The sequence below is a fragment of the Rousettus aegyptiacus genome, unplaced genomic scaffold (genome assembly GCF_014176215.1).
Source record: "Rousettus aegyptiacus isolate mRouAeg1 unplaced genomic scaffold, mRouAeg1.p scaffold_m13_p_1, whole genome shotgun sequence".
Taxonomy (NCBI): Eukaryota; Metazoa; Chordata; class Mammalia; order Chiroptera; family Pteropodidae; genus Rousettus; species Rousettus aegyptiacus.
In genome coordinates this window covers 96,058,285-96,080,574 of record NW_023416284.1, presented here as the reverse complement: position 1 = coordinate 96,080,574, position 22,290 = coordinate 96,058,285, and the positions used below count along the sequence as shown (strand labels likewise).

The following is a 22,290-nucleotide window of genomic DNA, read 5'->3' as shown; positions in this document are numbered from 1 at the left end:
ATCAAATTAATACCGTCCTTATAAAACAGGCTGAAATGTATAAATGTTTTATATGTTTTGGAAGAGTTTATGTAGAATTGGTAATATTTCTTCCTTAAGTATTTGGTAGCATCCACCAGTGAAATCATTTGGTCCTGGAGTTTTTTTGGAGGGAAGGTTTTTATCTAAAAATTCAATTTTTAAGTAGATACAGGGATATATCGGTTTTCTATTTCTTTTTGGTAATGTTTGATAGTTTGTATCTTTCAAAGAATTTGTCCATTTCATCTACACTATCAAATGTATTTTCATATGTTTGTTTCTAATATTCATTTCTTTTTTTTTTTTTTTTAATGTCTGTAGAGTGTGTAGAGATGCTCCCTCTTTCTTGCTGGACAATGGTAATTTACGTCTTCTCATTTTTACCCCTGAGATCTCTGGTCAAAAAAACTATCAATTTTATTGACCTTTTCAAGGAACTGTCTTTTGGTTGGCTCTGGATTCAAAGAGAATTCATATCTATATTTAAAGATGCATTTAACTTTAGTTGTATTATGAGTTAGACCTCTTTTTTATCATTCCAAATCTTTAATAGCATCTAATCACATGCTGTAAAATAATTGGTCATTCTGGTTAACGAGAGCCAGCTGAAAAAATTTCTTTACCTCAGTCTCTTTATAAAGGCTCTTTGAAACACTAATTTCCACTTAATCCCCATTTCCAAATGATTCCCTACCTCAAATGTACCCAGTCCAAGAAACCCTGTTTTGCACTCGCTGAACAATAATTCTTCCATCTTTGCCAGTTTGGGTAGGTGTAGTTGTCTAGCAGTGTGGCTTTGCAAAGAGGGACTAGAGGTGTGTTTCTTAAGCATACTTACAAGCAGTCCTATGGTTTCTACCTTTACCTTCACCCCAGTTTCCAGTGCCTCAGACCTTTGAAGGTTCTGTGATGTATGCTGCATTGCTTCTCAACTCTTCCCATTGCCTATTCAGAGCTGACCTTTGCCCATTGTGCTAAATCAACTGTGACTCACCTTTTTGTTTTCCTTGCTTTCAAAATGTAGTTATTGCTGTCTACTCTCCTGTTCTTTTGAGTTTATGCATTTAAAAAAACTCTTGCTCTTCTCGGTTTTTTTTTTTTCTTTTTAGGTTTCAGAGGTAAATACAATTTTTAAGAAGCATGATATTTTTTCTTGGGGACTTAGAAGAACTGGGAGCTAGGCTCTGGATAAATGCACCAAGCTCAGGGCATTTCTTTTATTGAGGTGAGCTGAGCCCTACCACACACAGGAGGCTAAATGTAAGTAGGACCCATATGTTTGGTCATTTCTCCACTTATTCTGACATTTCCAAAGGGGAAATTTTGGGATTGATCTGTTCCTGCATCATGAAGAACCTGCATTATCTATACAGCTACCTTTCCTTGTCAGGCATTAGAAAGTAGATAATGTAAGAGGTATTGCTAACTAGGTTATGTCAGATTTCACTTAGGCCACTCAAAAAGGAGGAGAAGTCAAGAGTCTCTATACCAATTCTCAGCATGGTCAAAATGCAAAATTATACAATGCTTTGCATATATGTCCTTTAAATGTGTTGTAGCAATTATGTTATTCATAATCAGTTTAATATGTCCCCATAGAAGAGTTTATGAAAATTTATATTTTTTCCCATTAAAAAAATGTCATTCCATTTCAGGTATAAGTCACTGTGCTTACCATAATCAGTAACATAAAACTCATACATGGTTTGATTTGTGCCTTTAGGTATCGTTGGTAAGTCTAACTTGCTTTCATGATGTCGTAAAAAGGCTTCCAGCTTGTCTCTGCTTTCCAATTCCAGAAGGGCTCCTAAACTCCACATTAGGCCAAACACAAATAATTTATGAAGATGTTCAACACATGAAACACCACCTTCTTCTTTGGAGGGAATTAAACCTTCCAGAAGAGTGAGAGACTGAAAATATTTAAAGTAAAAGAAAAGAAAATTTTATATTTAAATGTTTTAAATGAAAATTTTTAAATGATAATAAATTTAGAAGGAGGGAAAGAGGAAAGAAAACAAATGTATCTCCAGATAGTCTTTGGTCACTGCCCAACAGCCATAAGCATTTAAAAGAAAAGTCATGTTTGCTTTGACAGGCTGCAAGGTCTAGCAGAAAGGATGGTGACCTGATAATCTGTAAGTTTAGTTTCTACTTACTCCCTGCTCATGCCTTTAAACTTTCTGAGTTTCAGTTTTCTGATTGGAAAAGCAAAAAGCCTAGACTAGATGTTTTCTAAGATAAATTTTGGTTCTGAAGTTTGGTTACTCCAAATTTTCGAGATCAAAGATTTTACTTATTTTTGACATTTTACAGAGCTCAGGAAACTGTGGCCCAGGGGCCAGCCACCTGTTTGGCAAATGAAGTTTTACTGAAATAGAGTCACACTCATTCACGTAGGCATTGTGTCTGACTGCTTTTGACATATAACAGCAGAGTTCAGTGGTTGACACAGAGCTATGTAAAGCCTAAAATATTTGCTGTCTGCCAACATCAGAGAGAAATATATTTATAGTAAGACATCCTCAGTCTTTCAAAACAAAATTATTTCATGATAGGATTTTCACTTGCATTATGAATTTTAAAGTAATGGCTAAATATTTGTTGATTTGGGCCTTGTGTGTTATTTCTAACCTACCCATCCTCACTGACTGATGTTCCTTATACTAAGAGAGAATAAAAGCATTAAATGGATGAGAGATCACTTATAGACTTGAGTCAGGTGAGCCCTTAAATTAAATATCTATGCTTAGTTTTGTGGGTTTTTTAAAAATTTTTTCTAAAGACTAATAAGGAATGAGCATGGAAAAAAGAAATACTACAAACTACTTAGAGAATTGTTCAAAGGTTTCATCATGTGATATGTATGAAATTTGCAAAGCCCAGATTGCCATCCAAGTTTTCCTGATTGCCACCAGCTCATTTTTTGTTCTTTTCTGCACTGCCAGCTTTATTTATTTATGTTGTCTACTCTCATTATTGGACATACTTTCTGGAAAGTTGCTAAGCTTGACAATGGAAAAGATAGTTCATTCCTCTTCCCTTGACAACAACTTCCTGGGAAGTGAAAATAAGAAAGAGATCACAGTAAGAGCATTAACAAGCTCTTTATTAGGAATCCAATGTCTTAGGCCCTTACAGCCACATGATAAAAGATTTCTATGGACTGCATGAATTTTCTATTTCAGATGTCTCTAAACTGCAACTTAGCGGGGGAAAAAATCTCAACTCGAAGTAGCAAGTGTACAAAAAAAAAATCTTACTTGCACAATATAGTTGCACTCTAAGAGATTCATTTTTGGATTGAGGTTTAGTTTCATAAATACATGTATATCTTCAAATATTTTATCATAAAGAGTTTGGAATACAGAAGCTTCCTGTGCAGTGCGCTTGTTCAACCATGCCTGCAGCAAAGAAACAGAATCTCTGTTTGTGAAGAAAATGAAACATTGAAAGACACTGAGCACGTTTCTGCAGGTCTCTCATCCCCACCTGTAATATCGGCTTCCAGCTGAGAGCAGAGCTGCTGATATAGACCATGCCCATCCTAGAAACTGTGGCAGGAGAAGCGTTCTCAATATTGTGGACCTCAAACAGAAGCTTGCAACTAGGGGACATGGGGATGCGATCTCCATTAGCTAATGTGAGTGTTTTATTGTCGTCCAACACAGAATTTAAGTTCTCAATCCAAATGGCATCCACAGGGCCATCTAAAATAAGGAAAATGTTTTCACCTGTGAAAAATTAAACAGAAAATTAAGTGAATAACCATTACTAATAAACTGCCAGGAAAAAAAAAATTGATCACAAAGGAGAGCTTATGTGTACCTTTTTTAGCTTTTAATGTTTTTCTCCACAGAGTAGAAAAAATCCCGTCTGTCCAATCATTGGTAGCAGTGTCCAGTCTGCCAAACATCTGAGGCGCAGTAATAGCTTTTGGATTCATTCGCATTTCTCTATGAGGCCTGCCGCATTCTGTTAATGCCTTCATCAGGATTGTTATCACAGTTGTCTTCCCTGAACCACTGGGCCCAAGAGTCATCAAGCCATGACGTACAAGTGATGTCTCATATAACTACGCAGTGAAAAGGAAAAATAAATCAATTAAAAAATGTAACTTATAAGTCTCTTGCTGACATTCATAGAAGTGGTGTATTGAAATTTAAAAGGTTTTTAATAAGCACTTCATTAAAGTAACTAAATTACTACTTAAAAGATGAGAATATATAAAAAATGTGGACCTTTTTCTGTTTTACTAGATGTGGATAGCAAGTTAGCACCACACTATAAAACGATATAAGTGATACAGTAATGACAATGTAGAACTTGAATTAAATTTTGGAAATAATTGATTCAGGATCTAGTTTTTGCTTCTCAAACTACTATTCCTTGTGATTTTGTTTTGCGGATACATTTTGCTTTGTGAGCAGTTTTTCCTTTTTCTCCACATGCATTGTGATGATACCGCCCCCTCGTGGTGGAAAGCCGTGACACAAATCATCATCAGGAAGATGCAGGTTAAACATTCGCCTTCTGGTTCCCCAGAAACATAGTTTGAGATGAGGATTCTTGTGCAAGTTGATTTACCCAGGGGCTGACAAGGGGGTGGGGGAAGCAGAACAGGAAAGGGGAGAAGTCAAGCAAGGTGTGATTGAGGACAAAATCTGGTAGAAGGTAGACTTAAGACTGGCCCTTCAGGACACTCTAGACCTCAGTGTTTGTTCCATCAGGAAGCAGGGGAGCTTGTCTTTCCTACTTTGTCACCCATTAGTCCTTAACTAAGAAGGTGTTGGTTGGGGGTCGGTGGGAAATAAAATCCTAGGCATGACACTGCCTGCTCTTTGTGGCTGCCAACAGAGTGGCTCTAGTTCTCCAAAAGGGAATGGTGAATGTGGGTGAATATATTAGAATCACACAGAAGTTGAATGTATTAGAATCACACATAGAAAAGGTAAAAGAGATTCAAGGAGACACACCAAGAACATAGACAGTGTCGCAACATCCTGTCTATTGTTTTCTTAATAAAAAATAAGGAGTCAAAGGTCTCACAGCTAATCAGAGGCAGAATTTGAGTTCTTAACCTATATTTTAAAAGCAACAGAGGCACTAGCCACAACATTCTGACATCAGAAAAGAATACAATATTCTAGTCCCCACCGAGACGACTAGGATTTTAATACTCAGTATACTGTATGCATATCTTGCGTAAAATGTTTCCCCAGAAATTAAAAAAGTTTTTTTAATGGTTTCCATACGTGGATGATGAAAAATACTTAAACTTTTAAACTATAAATATTTCCTTGCAAGATTTGGATATATTTCATATACTTGTACTTCTTATAATTGGCAAAAACAGTTAAGCTAAAATAAGAATTTTTTTTCAAATGCAGTTTTGAATACTCTCCACAATTTCAGCTCATTCATATTCCAAAAGCCCTGGAAAATAACCCCAAAACATCAAGCTCATACAGATTTAATCCTGCGTCTCTGCTACAGCTTCTTGACTCTGCTGATTAAATTATTGGGTGGTTGTCACAACAGGTGAAATGTGATAGAAAGACACAAAGAAATGCAGATAAACATTCAAGTTTTAGTGTAGGCGTGTGTGAACATGTCTACACACAAAGTAGGAGCAAAGTAACACTACCAGATTCCTCAGGCTCCATTCCCCACAAAGGCACCCGGCCATGGGCGATACTGCCAAATTGGCACAAGAAGCCAACTGGATCATTCCATCTCTCTGGGTTTTTATAACTTAATATCCCCTCCCAATTTTTCTGGAAATTCTGGTTACCCAACCTTCTCACCAAGTGGAAGTAACCTCAGTAAACTACTACTTGTTGACTGTGAGGCCGGGTAAACCCAAACTGTTCCACAAGACTCTTCTTGCTTTGATGCACTTTAATTTAGTTTCGACATTTACATCAAGTAAGACTAATATCATGAGTTCTTCTCTTCACACAGTGATCTTTAACCACACACACTTATCGTTATACCAGTAATAAATTAAAATTTCTTTACCTGCACAAGTTTGAGGTTCCAGGGTGGATGGTTAATCAAACCTTCTATACGGACCTGGTTGGCTACTGCAGTTTGTAGTTCTGCATAAGTACTACTATCCAGTTGCAATCCTGGAAACAGGTCATTGATTAAGCTGAGGAACAGTGGTTCATCTTCATCAACCTAAGATAGCCAGAATAAATTTACTCTAGTCAACATGTGTTTATCAACCAGCTAGCAAACACATCGCAGTTATCATTTTATGACTAGAGAATCATTTATTACTCTCCTGACCAGACTTGTATCCTCTAATACTTTCTTCTGAACACCACTGCTGAATCCACTGTACCTATAGCATTGCATCCAAAGTTCCTTGGCATTTAACATCTTCTATAGTCTACTGCTCCAAGGTTTGATCTCATTCCTTTATCATATGAAGAATCTGCTTCTCCCAGACAGGCATACACATTAACCTTAAACAAATGCAATTAATAGTCCCAACCCCATGAGAATAGAATATTAATATTTCATTTAAATCAGAAAAATATCCATAACCCTGCATGACTGCCTCATCCATTGCCAGATGGAAAACCAAGAGAACAGAGTTCTGGCTTCTTTTAAGCAGTAGATTTGAGTAAACTGATTCTAATCCTCATTAGCTATGTCTTTAATGCCTAGATCACCCCATTCCCAACAACTGATCACTTCTGATTTCTCCTTATTTTGGTGGGTTTCCCTGATGGTTTCTAGAATTCTTGTCTAGGAGTTTCGAGACTACTACTATTTAAGGGCAGTGAAGTATACTGGAAAGAGAAGAGAATTATTTGGCATCAGAAAGTCCTATGGATTTTTGTTACAGCTTCTCAACCAACCGTGACTGTGGATAGGTTCTCCAAACTCTCTGAGTCTTGATTCCTTCATAAGTAAAATGGTGACAAGCACATTAGCCACCCATATTCCAAAGAGTAGCTAGCTGTGAGACTCAAACAAGACTATACCCCTGCAAAGGCTCTCTAATAGTAATGAACTACACAGATCTAAATTATTAGCTCTTGTAATTAGAATGCAAATTTCCTAAGAACCATTTCTTCCTCAACCTTGTTCTCCCATGGCAGGGACACAATATGTAGCTAGAGAGGCACTACAATAAATACCACATGAACCGGTCTATCAGCTAATTCAAAACAACCTGGCTATCATCATGACAAGGAGGAAAGCAGTGAAATAGCTATTATAATCTCCACAGCAAACTTTCCATGCATATTGGAAAACAGAAATAATGTTGATGTTGTGGGAGAGACATATAAGCTAATCATATAAAAACAAAACCAAAAGTTCTTGTGATTTCCTGTGAATCCAGATTTTCATATTTACATTATGAATTATTAACATTATGTATTACATTATGAACAATGGTAAAGGACCATTAATACAAAGCCCACTGAAGCCTAATTTACAGCACATAACTGACAAGAGGTTGAATTTCCAGCCCAAGTTGGTCATACGAGGCCATGGTTTTCTGCCTTCTGGAAGCAGTGGTTGCTTTGCACACCTATTGTCCCAGCAATTATTAATGCTCATAGCTTAACATGAGCCAACCCCGACTTGTCATCCAAGTAGAAAGAAAGCAGGGGAAAGGGAGGAGGTGGATTGGGGTACAGGGGATCAAATATAAGGCAATAGAAGATTTGACTTTGAGTGATGAACACACAACGCAATATACAGATGACATATTATTGAATTGTACGCGTGAAGCCTATATAATTTTATTAACCAATGCCACTCCCAATAAATTTAATAAAAATGAAATAAAAAATAAGGCACAGAAAAAACTGTTAAATGAAATAAAGAAAAAATAAAAAATCTTGAAAGAGAAGTGAATTCAGAGAAGAAAGGTACCAATTTAGAAAGGTTCATATCTCTTAGGCCTCTCATGACAGTGCTTAATTCGCTATCTTCCGGTCTGGCTCTTTTCTGAGATCCAAGTGTCCTCAACACAGATAAAATGTTTCTCAACCCAAAATCATAATGGACCTAAGAAGGGAAAAGAGTAAAAAAAGATTATTTAATTGAAAAGCTCTAAATGTAGACCCACTATGTACATATAAATAGATATTCTGATACATATATACTGTAGTTTTGGAGTGGCTTAGCTGTAAAGTTCTATTAGCTCAATTCTTCCACTTTTCCTTTGACTAAAAAATGATCATTCCATTGGAAAGATCAAGCTGTATGATACAGTGTTTACACTTTAAATATCTTTGAGAATAAGATGGTCTGATACAGATTAACATGCATAACCAACCGGTTTTATACTGTGTGATTTCTTTTACATGACATTCTTAAAATAAAATTATAGAGATGGAGAAAAAGTGGCTTCAAGGGGTTAGAGATTTGAGAGAGAAGTGGCTGTGGCTATAAAAGAGTGGCATGAGGGAACCTTGTGGTAATAAAACAGTTACATATGTTGACTGTGGTGGCGGTATTATGAATCTACACATGCGACACAATTGCACTGAAACACATGCATACACAAACACGTACACAGGAGTGCATGTACAGTTGGTGAAATCTTAAACTCTGTGAATTGTAGCAATATCAATTTCCTGGTTTTGTTATCGTACTATAGTTGTAAGACATCGACACCGCAGGAAGCAGAGGAAGAATACACGAGACCTCTCTGCACATTTCTTTGTAACTTCCTTTGAATCTATAGTTTTTCCAAAATGAAAGGTTTTAAAACTACATAACCAATAAGTCAAAGTATTTTTAAATACATTTTAGAAAAGAGTCAATGAGATTCTTTTTAAGTTTGTTGATCAGCACTTATCAAGTTAAAATTATAAAGTAAAAAAAAAAAAAACAAGTTCTCTAGCTAGGGGAAGAAGAAATACATAGTTACCTGCTTAGTAAGTTGCTCCTCACAGAGTTTGTAAAGAACATAAAACTTTTGAGCCAAGATAACATTTTCAAGAAAGCCACAGCTTGCAAGTTTAACTCGCATAATGATCTGAAAAATTAATATAGTGAGGTTTTTCAACAACTTTAATGAACAACAAGTAAAGAACAAAAATTATACTCAGCTTTAAAATCCCAATGCATACCTGTCTATCAGGAACCATCATAGCAACCGTTCTAAACTGAATTTTTAAGTTTTCTGGTAGTTCCTGGCGCCCAGCATATCCAGGGTTCTAAAAGTTAAAATTATTTAATTTCCAATTATTGATATAAATTTTATTTCATGAATATAAATACATTTCAAATCCCTAATTCAGATTCTAAGGTATACTGGAAAAACATTAAATTCATAAAACCTCCCTCCTTTCTCAAAAATGTGTATTGGACCACACATATTTATTAAGGCCACATGACTCACTTTTACACATTTCCATTTTCTTTAAACTAACAAAGACACAACACACCACTTTATGTGGCAAAAATTAAGCATCTGTTTATCTTTTGGTTAAGAAAATAGAAAATAAAATGAAAGAAAAGGAAACCAAATAAATACAGAGATAATTATGATCAAAGTGTTATTGAAAGAGAAAGTTAGTATAGAATTTCATACTGATTAGTCTATTAGGTAATTTTAATTTCCTCTCTTCAGTTACTCTTTTCGGTCAGAACTATAGAGTTCTTTGGATGACAAGTACCATTTAAAAAACTCATGGGGGTGAAAGGAAATAAAGATGGAAATGACAAGAAAAATATTGGAAAGGACAAACAGAGGTGGAAAGGAAGCCAAGGCCTCAGAAAGTAGCTACAGGTTGAGAATGAGTCAGACCCAAAAGTCCAGAGGGCAAGGTTAAGGGTTCAAAAACAAGTAAATGAAAGAGAGATCACTCATTTTAGGGAAATACAAGAAGAAGCTTTCAAACCCTGACCATTTACTGGGTACTGTCAATAGGCCAGATACCTTGCTAAGTGCTGGGAATACAGAGATTGCTGGTTGCCTATCAATATTCCTTCTTTCCTTCTTCCTTAGCCAAAAAACCCCAGTTGCAAGCTGGGTACATCGCTATCCAGATTAAAAACTACATTTCTCAGCTTGCCTTGAAGCTGGCGTAATTAAATTCTACACCATGAGATGCAAAGGGCACACTGTATGAAATATCCTAGTTTGTTTGAAGGCAGGTGATTCAATCAACTGACTGCAATGAAATAGAGATGCTACTGTCGCATCTTAGGTGATAAGATGCTTCCAAAGTTGGAAACCATAATGGAGCAGGAACACAGAAGAATTTTAAGAGAATAAAGTTCTTACATAATAAGCCACTATTTTTTGTGTCTCAATATTCATAGCCTAATCCATATCTAGTTGATATTTCTAATATTATTCTTAATTCAAGGAGAATGTTAAACTTCTTTTAAATTCTTCCAAACCACAGTTATCACACTGAGTAAATTTCTTCATCCCATTTTCTAAGTTATAACTGATCACATCAGGATTATGATGTACCCCCAACTGCTTTACTCGATGTTTGTTTACAATAAAACTTATCAGAAATTTTCTGATTTTGCTTCCTAAGATTTATCCACTGGGACACGTAAAACTCTGAGTACTTGGTATTATCCTGAAACTTAGAGATTTAACTGAGGATATATAAAAACATTACATAAAACTATTTCAAATTAACTTCACTTTTCCAATTCATAAAAACTCTTATTTACTCATGCCTTTTTTTTTTTTTTTCTATCTCAAAGCTCTACTCTCCATCATGTGGTACGAGTTTTTTGTATAGGGCCTTCTTGGAAATTTTAAATCATTTGCATCATTCCATCTTAAGTTTCAGAGAAAAATCAAGTATAAAGGTTAAACGGTCAAGTGTTGGTGTTAAACTGACAATAACGTCTTTCTCTAACTGGCTGGGTGACTTCAGCAAGTTTTATAATCTCCCTGAGCCTCAGGCACTTCAGTTATAAAATATCCAAAATACAGTACAAGACTACATTTCCCTGGTCCCCTGCAAATTACTTTAACCAATGGTTGTGACTTGTGTCAGTTCTGAACAGAAACTCTAAGAGCCAGAGCATAATTCTTCATGTTCTTTTTCCTTTGCTACAGCAACCAGCAATGATTAAGACAGTGCATTGCCCTCTCCCTTCCTCCCCCATCGACCCACAGTGGTCATGTGGCATGAGAGAGAGAAATAAATCTTTGAGGTTTTAAGAATTGGAAATTGTTACTATAGCTATCATGTCTGATACAATACATAAAACATTTAAGCCCATCACCTTATACATAATAAGTGCTCAATAAATAGTAGCTATTATCATTAACATATCATTATTTTATCTTATGTCTAGGCTATTGTTTTGACTCAAAAAAAACAACATGATAAGAGTGAATAGCTCTTGACCTCTAGATAGTCATTCACCCTAATAGATACTTTCTTTTATTTAAGTCTAATAGCAATTAAACGAATCAAATTGCATTTAAAATCTATGTTCTCACCATTGTTAAGAAGATTCCAAATTCTGGATTTAAATCAACACAGTCACCATCAGAAAAAATGAACTGTTTTTTTCTCTCTTTTCTTGCTGTCAAAACAATATAAATTTGTTGGGCTGCCACCGACAAGACAGGCAATTCAATTCTGTTAAACTCATCAAAACAGCCCCAAGAACCTGACTGTGCAAGGCCTGGTATGAAAAACAATTAATTTGAAAAGTTTTACTTCTTAACAGCAATCATTTCTCCAAAGTGCTCTCAAACAATTATATATTGAAATACAATTTATATCAAGTTTCATATGTGGCTGTTTCGAAAGACATATTTAATTCCAGTGATATAAAGAAGTTTCATTATTTGTACATCATCACCAAGATAATGAAAAGAGTACACTGCCAAAATGAAAGTATAGATGTCATTACACCCAGGGATGCTGAAGAGTGATAAAATTTGATTCAGTCTGGAAATGCCACCTCCATTGGGGACGGGGGTAGAAGGAACCATAATGTTTGGGGAAACTGACAAAATAAAGGATGTCCCATCTAGGTCAGATCACTCTGTTCCTTTCTTGTTAAAATGAGAGAACTATCAGGAGGCTGGATAAGCCAGAGAATGGCCAAAGCGTTTTTATTTATTTCTTACAAAACCTAGCACAAGGAAAGACCTGGGATATTGTGAACATAGCTTCTGTCTAATCTCTAAGGATGAAAACCTTCATTATCTTTAGCTGCACAAAATGCTCTTCTTTCTTTTATTACTGCCACCTCCTTCTCCAGTTTTTCTTCTCTCTCCTTTGGGAATTCTATTTTATACAGATGTTAAAACTTAGGTATCTATCCTCATGTCCCTTAAGTTTTTCTGTCAAATTTTCCATTTCTTTTTGTAATGTATTCTCTTGGCTAGATATTCTATTTCAAGATTTTTTTTTTTAATTTACATTTTCAATTTCCAAGTACTTCATAGCAAGCAGCCCGTTTTTCTTTAATTGGTCATATGGGATAAATTCTTGAATCTAAGTTATTAATTTCATTTACTTTGAGTTTTCTTCTATTTCCTGTATTAATCGGTTTAATGGTTAGTAGTTCTCTTTGCTGTTTGAGGTGACTCCTTAATTCCATCAGATATTTTATGAGACTTTGTTACGTCTGTACATGTGTGTTATTCCTTATCCTGAATGTAAATTCCTATGTGCAGCATGATGGGCTAGCATATCTGACCTGGAGCATTGCTAGTCTCTTTGGCACATGCTCCACCCCCCATTCCCACCCTGGCCCCAGGTTTAATCCCTGTCAGAACTCCTACTTCAGAGAGCTGTGCTATGACTTTTATATGGAGGAAGACAATGAAGATGGCCACCTCCTTTTCTTTTTCTCTTCCTTCTGCTATAATTTTGGCATTGTTGGGTTTACCTTGCATTCTAGTCTGCTTTTCTCTACCATCCTCAATCCTCAGGCAGGGAGTGATCTACAGAAGAGCCCTTCTCTTTGTTTAGAAAATGATCCTTGCAGTTCAAAAATGTTTTAACAGAATCATAAAGAATACTATAATAAATACCCATATATCCACCTATCAAATTGTAACAATTTGCTTCAGATTTCATTCTAAAGAATAAAATATTATAACTATAGTTCAAGTCCAGGTATGTCCTTCTTGGATCCACAATTCCTCCTCCAGACGTAACTTCTATCCTGAATTTGATGCCAATGGTTCCTATGTATGGTTTTAAACGACTGCTTTTGTGCATTCATGAGCTCTATTTATTTTGCTTGTTCAAAATTTTTATGCATGTTTCTATTTATCTACATCTATCTAGTTATCTATAAAATACTGTATATATCCTCCTGAAATTTGAATGACTTGCTCAATATTATTGTTCTGATATTTATCTATGCAGATACATGCAGATGTAATTCACTATTTTAAAATACTGTGCTGCATGGTATTCCACTGCATAAATATGCCAGTTTAAAAATTCCTTCCACTCTCAATGGATGCTTGGGTTGTTACTAATAATTTGCTATAACAATGTAACAGTCTTGCTTATGTCTTCTTGCTATCTGTGTGAGGAGTGGAAATGCTGGGTCAAAGAGTATATGCGCCTTCACATTCACTGTCTGTTGCCAAACTGTTTGTGTTTGTTAATGATTTGAAGAAAATCTTTTTTAATGCTGGATATTAATATTTTGTCAGCTATACATGTTAAAATATCTTCTCCTAGTCTGTAGCTTATGTTTTTTTCTCTTGTGTGGAAAAATATCACATAAAGACTGTGTAATTATATATACACATATAAAACCATCGGTCAGGTAATTAAAGGTAAGAGCTGGATGTGCGATCTCATGATATCTATGACAGGGACATATAATATTTAAAGAAAGGGCTGGATGAATGAAGTCATGATATTTAATAGAGGGAAGCCCCAGTGAATTTTTCCCCAACGATGTCCCCTCCCTTCCCTCCCAGAGGGAGAGACTGCTAGTCTGAACGTTGTGATAATCATCCTCTAGCTTTTCTTTTATCTTTTTACTAACTATATATACATATCTAAATAACGTATTTTTTCATTTTACCTATTTTTGAATAAATTTGAAATAAATTTCATTATACTATATGCATTCTTATGAGACTTGCTTCTTTCCCTCTGAATTGTCTTTGTGAGAATGCTCTATGTCAGTGCATTGGGTTGTAGTTACTCATTTTTACCACTATATAGCATTGTTATACAGAATTTCAGATACATTATATTCTTCTTTCCTTTATGCATGATACGTTTATATGTTCACAATTTACATAATTTTTTATCCAGTCCACCATAGGGGACGCTCAAGTTGTTTTCAGTTGTTTGCTTGTATAGGCAATGCTGTCATGAACATTTACACACATACTCCCAGTGCTAAGGTGCGGTTATCTGAATGTATAACAACCAGGAGGTAGGATAGCTGAGAATACACGTGTATACTTTTTTTTTTCCAAACAAGTTTTACATTCCTACCAGTGGTGGGTGATTGTTTCTGCTTCTCTACACTTTGCCCATGGTCGAAACTGTCACAAAAATTTTTGTTAATCTGGTGTATAAAAAATGTAATCTTTCTGTAATACGTAATTCTTTGCTGGTAATTTGGTTTTCTACATTTATGCAATGCCTGTTCAAGATCTTTTCTCATTTTTATATTGAATTAGCTTTTTCTCATTGGTTAATAGGCATTATTCACATATTTGGGATACTAACCTTTAATAAGTAATATATGTTGGAAATGCCATTTTCAAATTTCTGGCATGACTTTTCTCTCTTTTTGGTATTTATTGATGGTACCTAAGTTTTTAACTTAGAGTAGGCAATGTATCAATCTTTTCTTTATGGTTTGTGATTTTTATATTAAAAATCCCCTTCTATTCCAAAAACAAAGATATTTTCCTTTATTACCTTCTAAAAGCCATATAGTTTTGCCTACCACATTTAGGCATTTAATCCCCAGAACTGATATTTATATCTGGTTTAGGCATCCAATTTTTATATATGTAGGGAGGAAATTTCCCTTGTTAAATATTAATCAACTCTTTTCCCAGAACAACTTATTACAAAGTCTTTTTCCTTATCACTGATTGACAGTATCACCTTTGTCCTATGCCCAGTGTCGCTGACCTAGTTCTGCGTTCTCTATCATTTTCTACGGGCTTATTTATCAATCCCTGCACCAATACCACGCTCTCAAATTACATTCTAAATTATATCTTCCTGAAGTGTTCTTTTTCTAATTTTTTTTTTGTGGTTTGTCAAAATAAAATTCACTTTATATATTGATATCATATTCTAGGAAACTTGCTAAATTCTATTTTTCTATAAATTTCTTTGAATTTTCTTTACGCTCTACTCTATCATTTATAAATAATGAAATTTTGCATTTCTTTCTCTCCAGTCTTTGTATTTTTATTGTTGCTGCTGTTCTTTTCTGCCCTGAGTAGGATCTGAAGTACAATGATGAATAGAAGAAATAATAATGGAAATCCTTGTCTTATGCCTCATTTCAAAGGGAATGCTTTCAAATTTTCAATATGATATTTTTTTGTGGACATCCTTTATCAAGTGAGCTATGTGGATGAATATCTGGGGGAAGAATCTAAGAACAGCAAGAGTAAGGGATCTGTGGAAGGAATGTGCTTCGAATGTTTGAGAAATACCAGAAAAGTCAATATAGCTATAGGAGAGAGAATGAGGAGAAGGGAGAGTATTAGGAAATGAGGTCAGAAGGTCAGAACAATACAATGGGGCAGAGGAGGAGCAGGTATGATTGTGTAAGACAATATGGAACCATTGTAAGGATTTCAGCTTTTAAACTCTGAGTGAAGCCACCAGGCAGCTTTCAATAAAAGAGTGTCATGATCTGACTTACATGCAGAATTTCTGTGGTGCTATTTTGAGACTAAAATGGAGGGGGAAAAAATAAACACAGGAAGACCAATTAGGAGGCTTATTGGAATAGTACACATGAAAGATGATGATTGGCTTGCACCAGGATGACCGCAATGGATATCAGAGGTGATCAGAATTGGGATGTATTTTGAAGGTAGAGCTAATAGTGTTTACTGACAGTTTTGATGTGAGTATGAGAGAAACAGAGGGTAGAGGATAAGTCAAGTATTTTTGTTTGAGTATCTGGAACAATGCAGTAGCTATGTAGAGTGAAAGGGATCCAGAATCCTGGAAGAAGAGGGCCATCTCTAGAACCTGATCATGCTTGCATCCTGATCTTGGACCACCAGCCTCCAGAACTAAATATTTACTGACCCTTGCACTGAAGAATGGTCTTGTTGAGTATCTACTCTCCTTGTTTACAAAATCTAGCACTGAGGGAATTCTGGGAAACATGGTGGAGAGAGAGACATCCTCAGATCTCTCCCCTTAAAACAACAATAAGCTGAACATCTAAAACTGAACAGAAAACACCCAAACTGCACACCAGCACATCTGGTGTAGGATCTGTGCATAAGAACTACCACAAGTCAGAACCCTGGGTGTCGGGTGGTGGACTGGAAGAAATAAAGAAGATGCATCCCAGAGCAAACTCCAGAGCTCCCTGCAGGTGGAGGGGGAGTGGTGAATTGTGGCAACTTCCCTGAACAGCCCTGCCTGGAAGTGCTGTGACTTCTATGCAGCCAGCAACAGGGCCCAGTCATCAGGGCAGAAGGCAGAGAAGCGGGATGAGACTGCAGAGAAACAACAGTTGATTTTTACCAGCCCTCGGTTGCAAAACTGAGGCTGAGCCTTAGGCCCCAACTCCCAACCCAGAGGGCCCCACCCCCATACACCCTGAGACCAATCACCACAGAGTCCCAGGGGAATATGAGCAAATGCTACCAAAACTGTTGCTAACAGTGATAGGGACTGAAACTGAGAGTAGCAAGTGTGATTAAATATCTACAAGAAAATAAAAAAGACATTGTTTAGACTTTATATAAAGCAGGGATCCAAGAAGCTAAGATGTCACCTACTAGAAACCAAAAGAAAAGTGCCTTCTTTGCAGCAGGCTAAAGAGAGACCTTTATATAATAAATCTTCTTTCTGGAAAAACAACAGAATACACTTCCATTAATGCCCAGGCAGAGAAATAGTCCATTAAACACCATAAACCACCAAGTTGAAAAGGCATCACAGAAAGAAAGAGAAAAATCTCCAGAAAATAAGCCTACGGATATAGAAATATACAACTTAAATGACTGAGAATTCAGGATGGTACTTCTGAAAAAACTCAGTGAGATCCAAAATGAGTCATATCAATAATTTCAGGAATTGAAAAAACAACTAGCTGAGCAGAGCAAGGAGACTGAAACCCTCAAGAAGAAGAGAATATATATTCTGGAGATAAAAAACACACTGTAATAATGTGTTTGAGATAAAAGAAAACACACTGAAAAATGAAATAGCAAGCTTGGGAAATAGAGTCAACCAAATGGAGGAAAGGATTAGTGATATCAAAGACAAAAACTAGAAATACATCAGAAGGAAGAAGAGAGAAACCAAAGAATGAAAAATAATGAAAGAGAAATACAAGAACTAGCTGATGCTATCAGGAGAAGAAACATAAGAATAACAAGCATTATCGAAGGCAAAGAAAAGGAGTAGGGATTAGAAAGCATTTTCAGACAAATAGTGAATGAGAATTTCCCAAATCTAAGGAATGAGCTGGAGCTTGGAATTCGAGAAGTCAACAGAACACCCAATTATTTCAACCCAAAAAGGCCTTCACCAAGACACACCGTATTAAAATTATCAAAAATCAACGACAGACAGAATTCTTAGGACAGCCAGGGAAAAGAAGACAGTAACATAAAAAAGAAAACCCATTAGATTATCATCGGACCTTTCAGCACAGACCTTACAAGCCAGAAAGGAATAGAATCAAATATTTAAACGATTAAGTGAAAGGAACTACCAGCCTAGAATAATGTATCCCGCTAAGCTCTCCTGTAGATATGAAGGAGAAATTAGAATGATGGAGAAGGCTGAGGACAGAGATCAGGTGTTTGTACCTATTAGATGTTTGAGTGGAGATGTCAAGTAGTAGATACCAGATGTATGTATGAACTTGGAATTTCGAGAAGTCCAAGCTAGAGATAGCTTGGGTCTGCATGAGATCACCGAGAGAATGCATGTGGATCAAAAAGAAAGGAACACCAAAGATTGAGTTCTGAGTTCTAAGACTGACATGCTCTCTCATCCTTCTTCTTTGTCTATCTGAAATCACCTGCTACCTATCTTTCAGAATTTTCTCAGCATCTCCCATCTGCCGAAAGGCCTCCTTCTTATTTTCTAGTAACGTTCTCCTTACACTCACCATGCTTTTAAAAAATCTTTCATTTCAGTGGGATTTAATGCAGAAAGGGAAGACATACGTGTCACTGGTTTGTTATCTTGATCTTATCTCCTCTACCACTGTTTCAGCCAATAATAAATTGAATCCATTTTCATAATCCAATGCACATTCAACTCCTGGACTATATCAGCAATAGTATTGAACCATATTAAATTGATAATATCCAGCCATTTTTGACCAAGGAAAATGACATTATCATATGCATCAACTTACACTAATTTTGGTTATGTGGAAAAATATCACTTTAGATTTATATCAGAAGATAACATCAAAGTACAATAAAAACAAATTCGCCAAAAATAAATTTAATAGCTTTTGACACTTGCCTTTAAAAATCCTTCCTAGTCCTCTGAAATCCATTTGATCTGAGCAGTTAAACACGACCACATATTTTCCCAAACATCTTCCCATGTCTTTTGTGGTTTCTGTTTTGCCAGTTCCTGCAGGTCCTGCTGGAGCACCTCCCATGTTCATTCCCAAAGCCTGTGCTAAAGTGATATAGCATCTGCAAATGTTAAACAGATAAAACTTTGTGAATTCAGATAACATGCTACAAGCAGAAGTCCAATGTGATTGGAATGGGCCTGTTTATTTTAGAATGTGAGCAACCCACATGAAAGAAATAGGGAACCAAACAAAGCTGGAGTACTTGACGTTCATTAGAAGTAATACAGTAATTGCAAAATTTTCTTGAAATGAACTTATAAACTCCACAACCCTGACTTAAAACTTTATGCCTTCTTTCCAATGTAGTCAGGATAAATCCTAAGATAGAGGACCAATTAAGCAGTGGTGTGCTGGAAGATTTTTAACAACTGGCTCTCCAGGAAAAAATATTTAATTTTCATATTTGCTGATTTCTGTGGTATAAATACTTCCACCATGGCCGATGACAAGCTACCAATGCGATATCACAAAACTGGGAAAAGATGCATGTATCTGGCTCTCAAAAGCTGCTACAAGCCAACTCCAGCACACCATTGCAAAAAAATTGTTTTACTCTGAAATGTTTCACTCATTTAGGTAAATGTAAAAAATAATCTAATGAATATCTTTGTATTTGATTCAGCTTCAGTTATATTTGTTTCATATCTAACTAAAACATGAGACATGAAGCTTTATATGTAAATATCAATAAAAGAGAAAACATGGACAAATGTATGCTGCAATGACACTGGGCATATAAAGTGAGATTGAATAAATCAAGAGGAAAATGAAAATGAAATTTGACTGTATTATAATTTTCTGTGGAGGCAGTCCTATTTAAAGTAATGACAGAATTGTTCTATGATCCCATTTAAGTCAATTCTACAAACATATATTGAGTGTCTTCTATATACAGCATACTGAACTGAGTGTTGTGGGATGTGTAAAAATGAGAGAGCTCAGTTCTTGTTGAGTGTCAATATACTAGAAAAAACTATGAGGGCATCTGTCATTAACTGATTATTCAGGCCTGGCCAAGAAACTTCACTTTAAGTATCAATTTCCACATTTGAAAAACCAAGAGACTGACAATCTCCAAGGTCCCTTTCTTCTTTGCAGTTCTAATGACATTTCTTTATGGTTCTAGAGATTTTTTTTTCCATCTTGCAATCTAAAATTTATTACTAAATACTCATAGTTAACATTCAAACTTGATTTCATTCTGTTATCTTTTTCTACATCATAAAAAAATTTAAAGTACATGCATGTTTAAAAAAACTATGGTTATTTCACTATTGGACTGACTTTGATGAGCTAACATAGACCTAACACAACAGCAATAAGCTTTCAGGAATATTTCAAATGCAATTTTAAAATAATTTGAAGCACATTAATTACAAAATGGAATAATGAAAACTGAGTGTCCTACCTGTCTGTTAATGGAGTGATAACAAGACGATCAGTGCATCCCAGAAATTCATTTTGGTAAATAAAATCGACATCTGTAATAGACACCACAGTTTGATCCAAATCTTCTTTAAAATAAAATCTACTTTGTTTTAGCCATTCAAAATCAGTAACTGATTTGATATGCATTTTTACCTTAAGAACATGAAACACAAGGAGATTACATACCGAATTGCAATAGCATAAAACATAAGCATATGGGCAGTTTTAATTCACTCATTCATGAACTAATTCTCATTCATTTAACATATGTTTATTAAGTCCCTCTTAAGGCCTGACACTGATAGGTAAACAAAGATAGACATAGTTTCTGCCTTCTGGAGCTGACAAAAAAGGACAAAAGATAAACAGATAAAAAAAACTAATAGCCATAAAGTATAAAAAAAAAAATGCAGGGTTCATAAAAATATGTAGCAAGAGGACCTAATCTAGTTAGTATAGGGCTTCCAAGCGGGGTACTCAAAAAACAAAACATCTAAATTAACACTTAGATAAATAGTAGGAATTTACCAGGGAAATAAATCAAAGGGGGTGATGGAGGCATGGAAGAGTAAAATGTTCTAGGCAAAGGCATGTTCATGGGTGGCATGTTCAAGAAACTGAAAAAGTTCATTATAGCCAAGGCACCCAGGATTCTGAAGAAAAAGTAAAAACCGAGGCTTCACAGGGCCTGGGAAAGGGCTTGGGCTTTTGCTCATAGCAAATGGGAAGCCTGAAGGGATTAAACAATAAGATGTAAGGTTAAATATGCACACATGCCTGCTTCATCAGCACTATCAACCTGCCCACATTGGTGTACACCTATGGGGCAAGTAGTACTGGGCTCCCACTGCCATGGATGCAAGAGATAGAAACCAAGTAAGCACATTTAGGAACAATGTCCCACCATGACCACGTCTCAGGGTGCTTCATGACTCCATTGGCAAACGTGGAGAAACCCCATCCTGCCCACTCAACATAAGAAAGTGGCAAATGGTCACCTTCACTGCTCCTTAAACCAGTAACCAACTTCCAGGTCACTCAGGTGACGCAAAAAAAAATGGACCTCTGGCAACTGTACAATGTTCAGATCGCCATCTAATTACGTTTCTGTGCTATTTATAATCTTGTTTTTTGTTGTTTTTGTTTCATAGTTTATGACCTGGCCTCCCTTCCTGTTAAGAATTCTGGCTTTCCTCCTAAAGCAGTTTGTATTCATCACCTTAAAAGAGCTACTTTCAGGTAATACAGTCTGCTCTCTAACATAGGACCCACAACCATGGAAATGCTACTTTCAACAATCCATTAAGATGGTAAGGAGGAGATAAAAGGGGATGACGAAAGAACAGCAAATATTTATCGAGTTCTTACTGCATTAAGAACTGTTCTAAGCATTATACATAAAAAAATAAAATGCAAATATGCTGGCCATGAAATCTCATTCTAGTTGGGATGCAAACTGACCATGAGTTCAATAGCAATTAAGACAAAAAGAAAACACTTTCAGTTTTAATCATGTATAGGCTTTTTAATCCATTCTGTATGTAAAGTAAAGCTTTGCTCAGCACTTAAAAGAAATTTCTTCCATGAGATTTGAGCTTTAAGAGTCAGTGAGAGATGTACAGACAACAGCCTCAATAGCATGCTCTTAACAGATGTAGTAATAGACTCCACTGAAGTTTCTTGAGGTGGACTTTCATTGAAATGAAAGCCAAAGTATAAAGGCAATTGGAATTCAGTGAAAGCAAATCTGTAGAAGGCCAAAGAAATATGGTCTAAATATGCAGCTTTCTGATGATTAGCTTGATCCATAGCTCCAGAGACAAATTCTAGAACAGTGTTTGTCAAACTTCAATATGCATATAAATCACTTGGAAATCTTGTTGAAAGATACAGGGGATACAGGATAAATAGCAGATTCTGATGGGAAGGGGCAGGTGCTAGTAGTGGAAGAGGCTGGAGATTCTGCTTTGCTAACAAGTTCCTAGGAAATGCTAGGGCAACTGGTTGGCACACAATACTTTGAGAACCGAGGACCTAGATTCTGGTGGAATAATAGATTGTATGTCCTTC

General features: G+C 35.9%; 1 protein-coding gene across 7 annotated transcripts in view; it reads right to left on the bottom strand.

The window, feature by feature from the left end:
* Positions 1-22,290, bottom strand: part of DNAH8 (dynein axonemal heavy chain 8) — a 304,884-nt gene that overhangs the window by 146,972 nt on the left and 135,622 nt on the right. For all 7 annotated transcript variants that reach the window (XM_036217561.1, XM_036217559.1, XM_036217568.1 and 4 more), the window contains 11 exons: positions 20,201-20,373; positions 18,672-18,850; positions 11,477-11,664; positions 9,126-9,212; positions 8,924-9,031; positions 7,921-8,055; positions 6,043-6,204; positions 3,850-4,096; positions 3,514-3,755; positions 3,285-3,425; positions 1,697-1,934 (listed from right to left, as the gene is read on the bottom strand). In XM_036217561.1, coding sequence (XP_036073454.1) covers positions 1,697-1,934; positions 3,285-3,425; positions 3,514-3,755; positions 3,850-4,096; positions 6,043-6,204; positions 7,921-8,055; positions 8,924-9,031; positions 9,126-9,212; positions 11,477-11,664; positions 18,672-18,850; positions 20,201-20,373 — 1,900 coding nt within the window. The remainder of the gene's footprint in view (positions 1-1,696; positions 1,935-3,284; positions 3,426-3,513; positions 3,756-3,849; positions 4,097-6,042; positions 6,205-7,920; positions 8,056-8,923; positions 9,032-9,125; positions 9,213-11,476; positions 11,665-18,671; positions 18,851-20,200; positions 20,374-22,290) is intronic.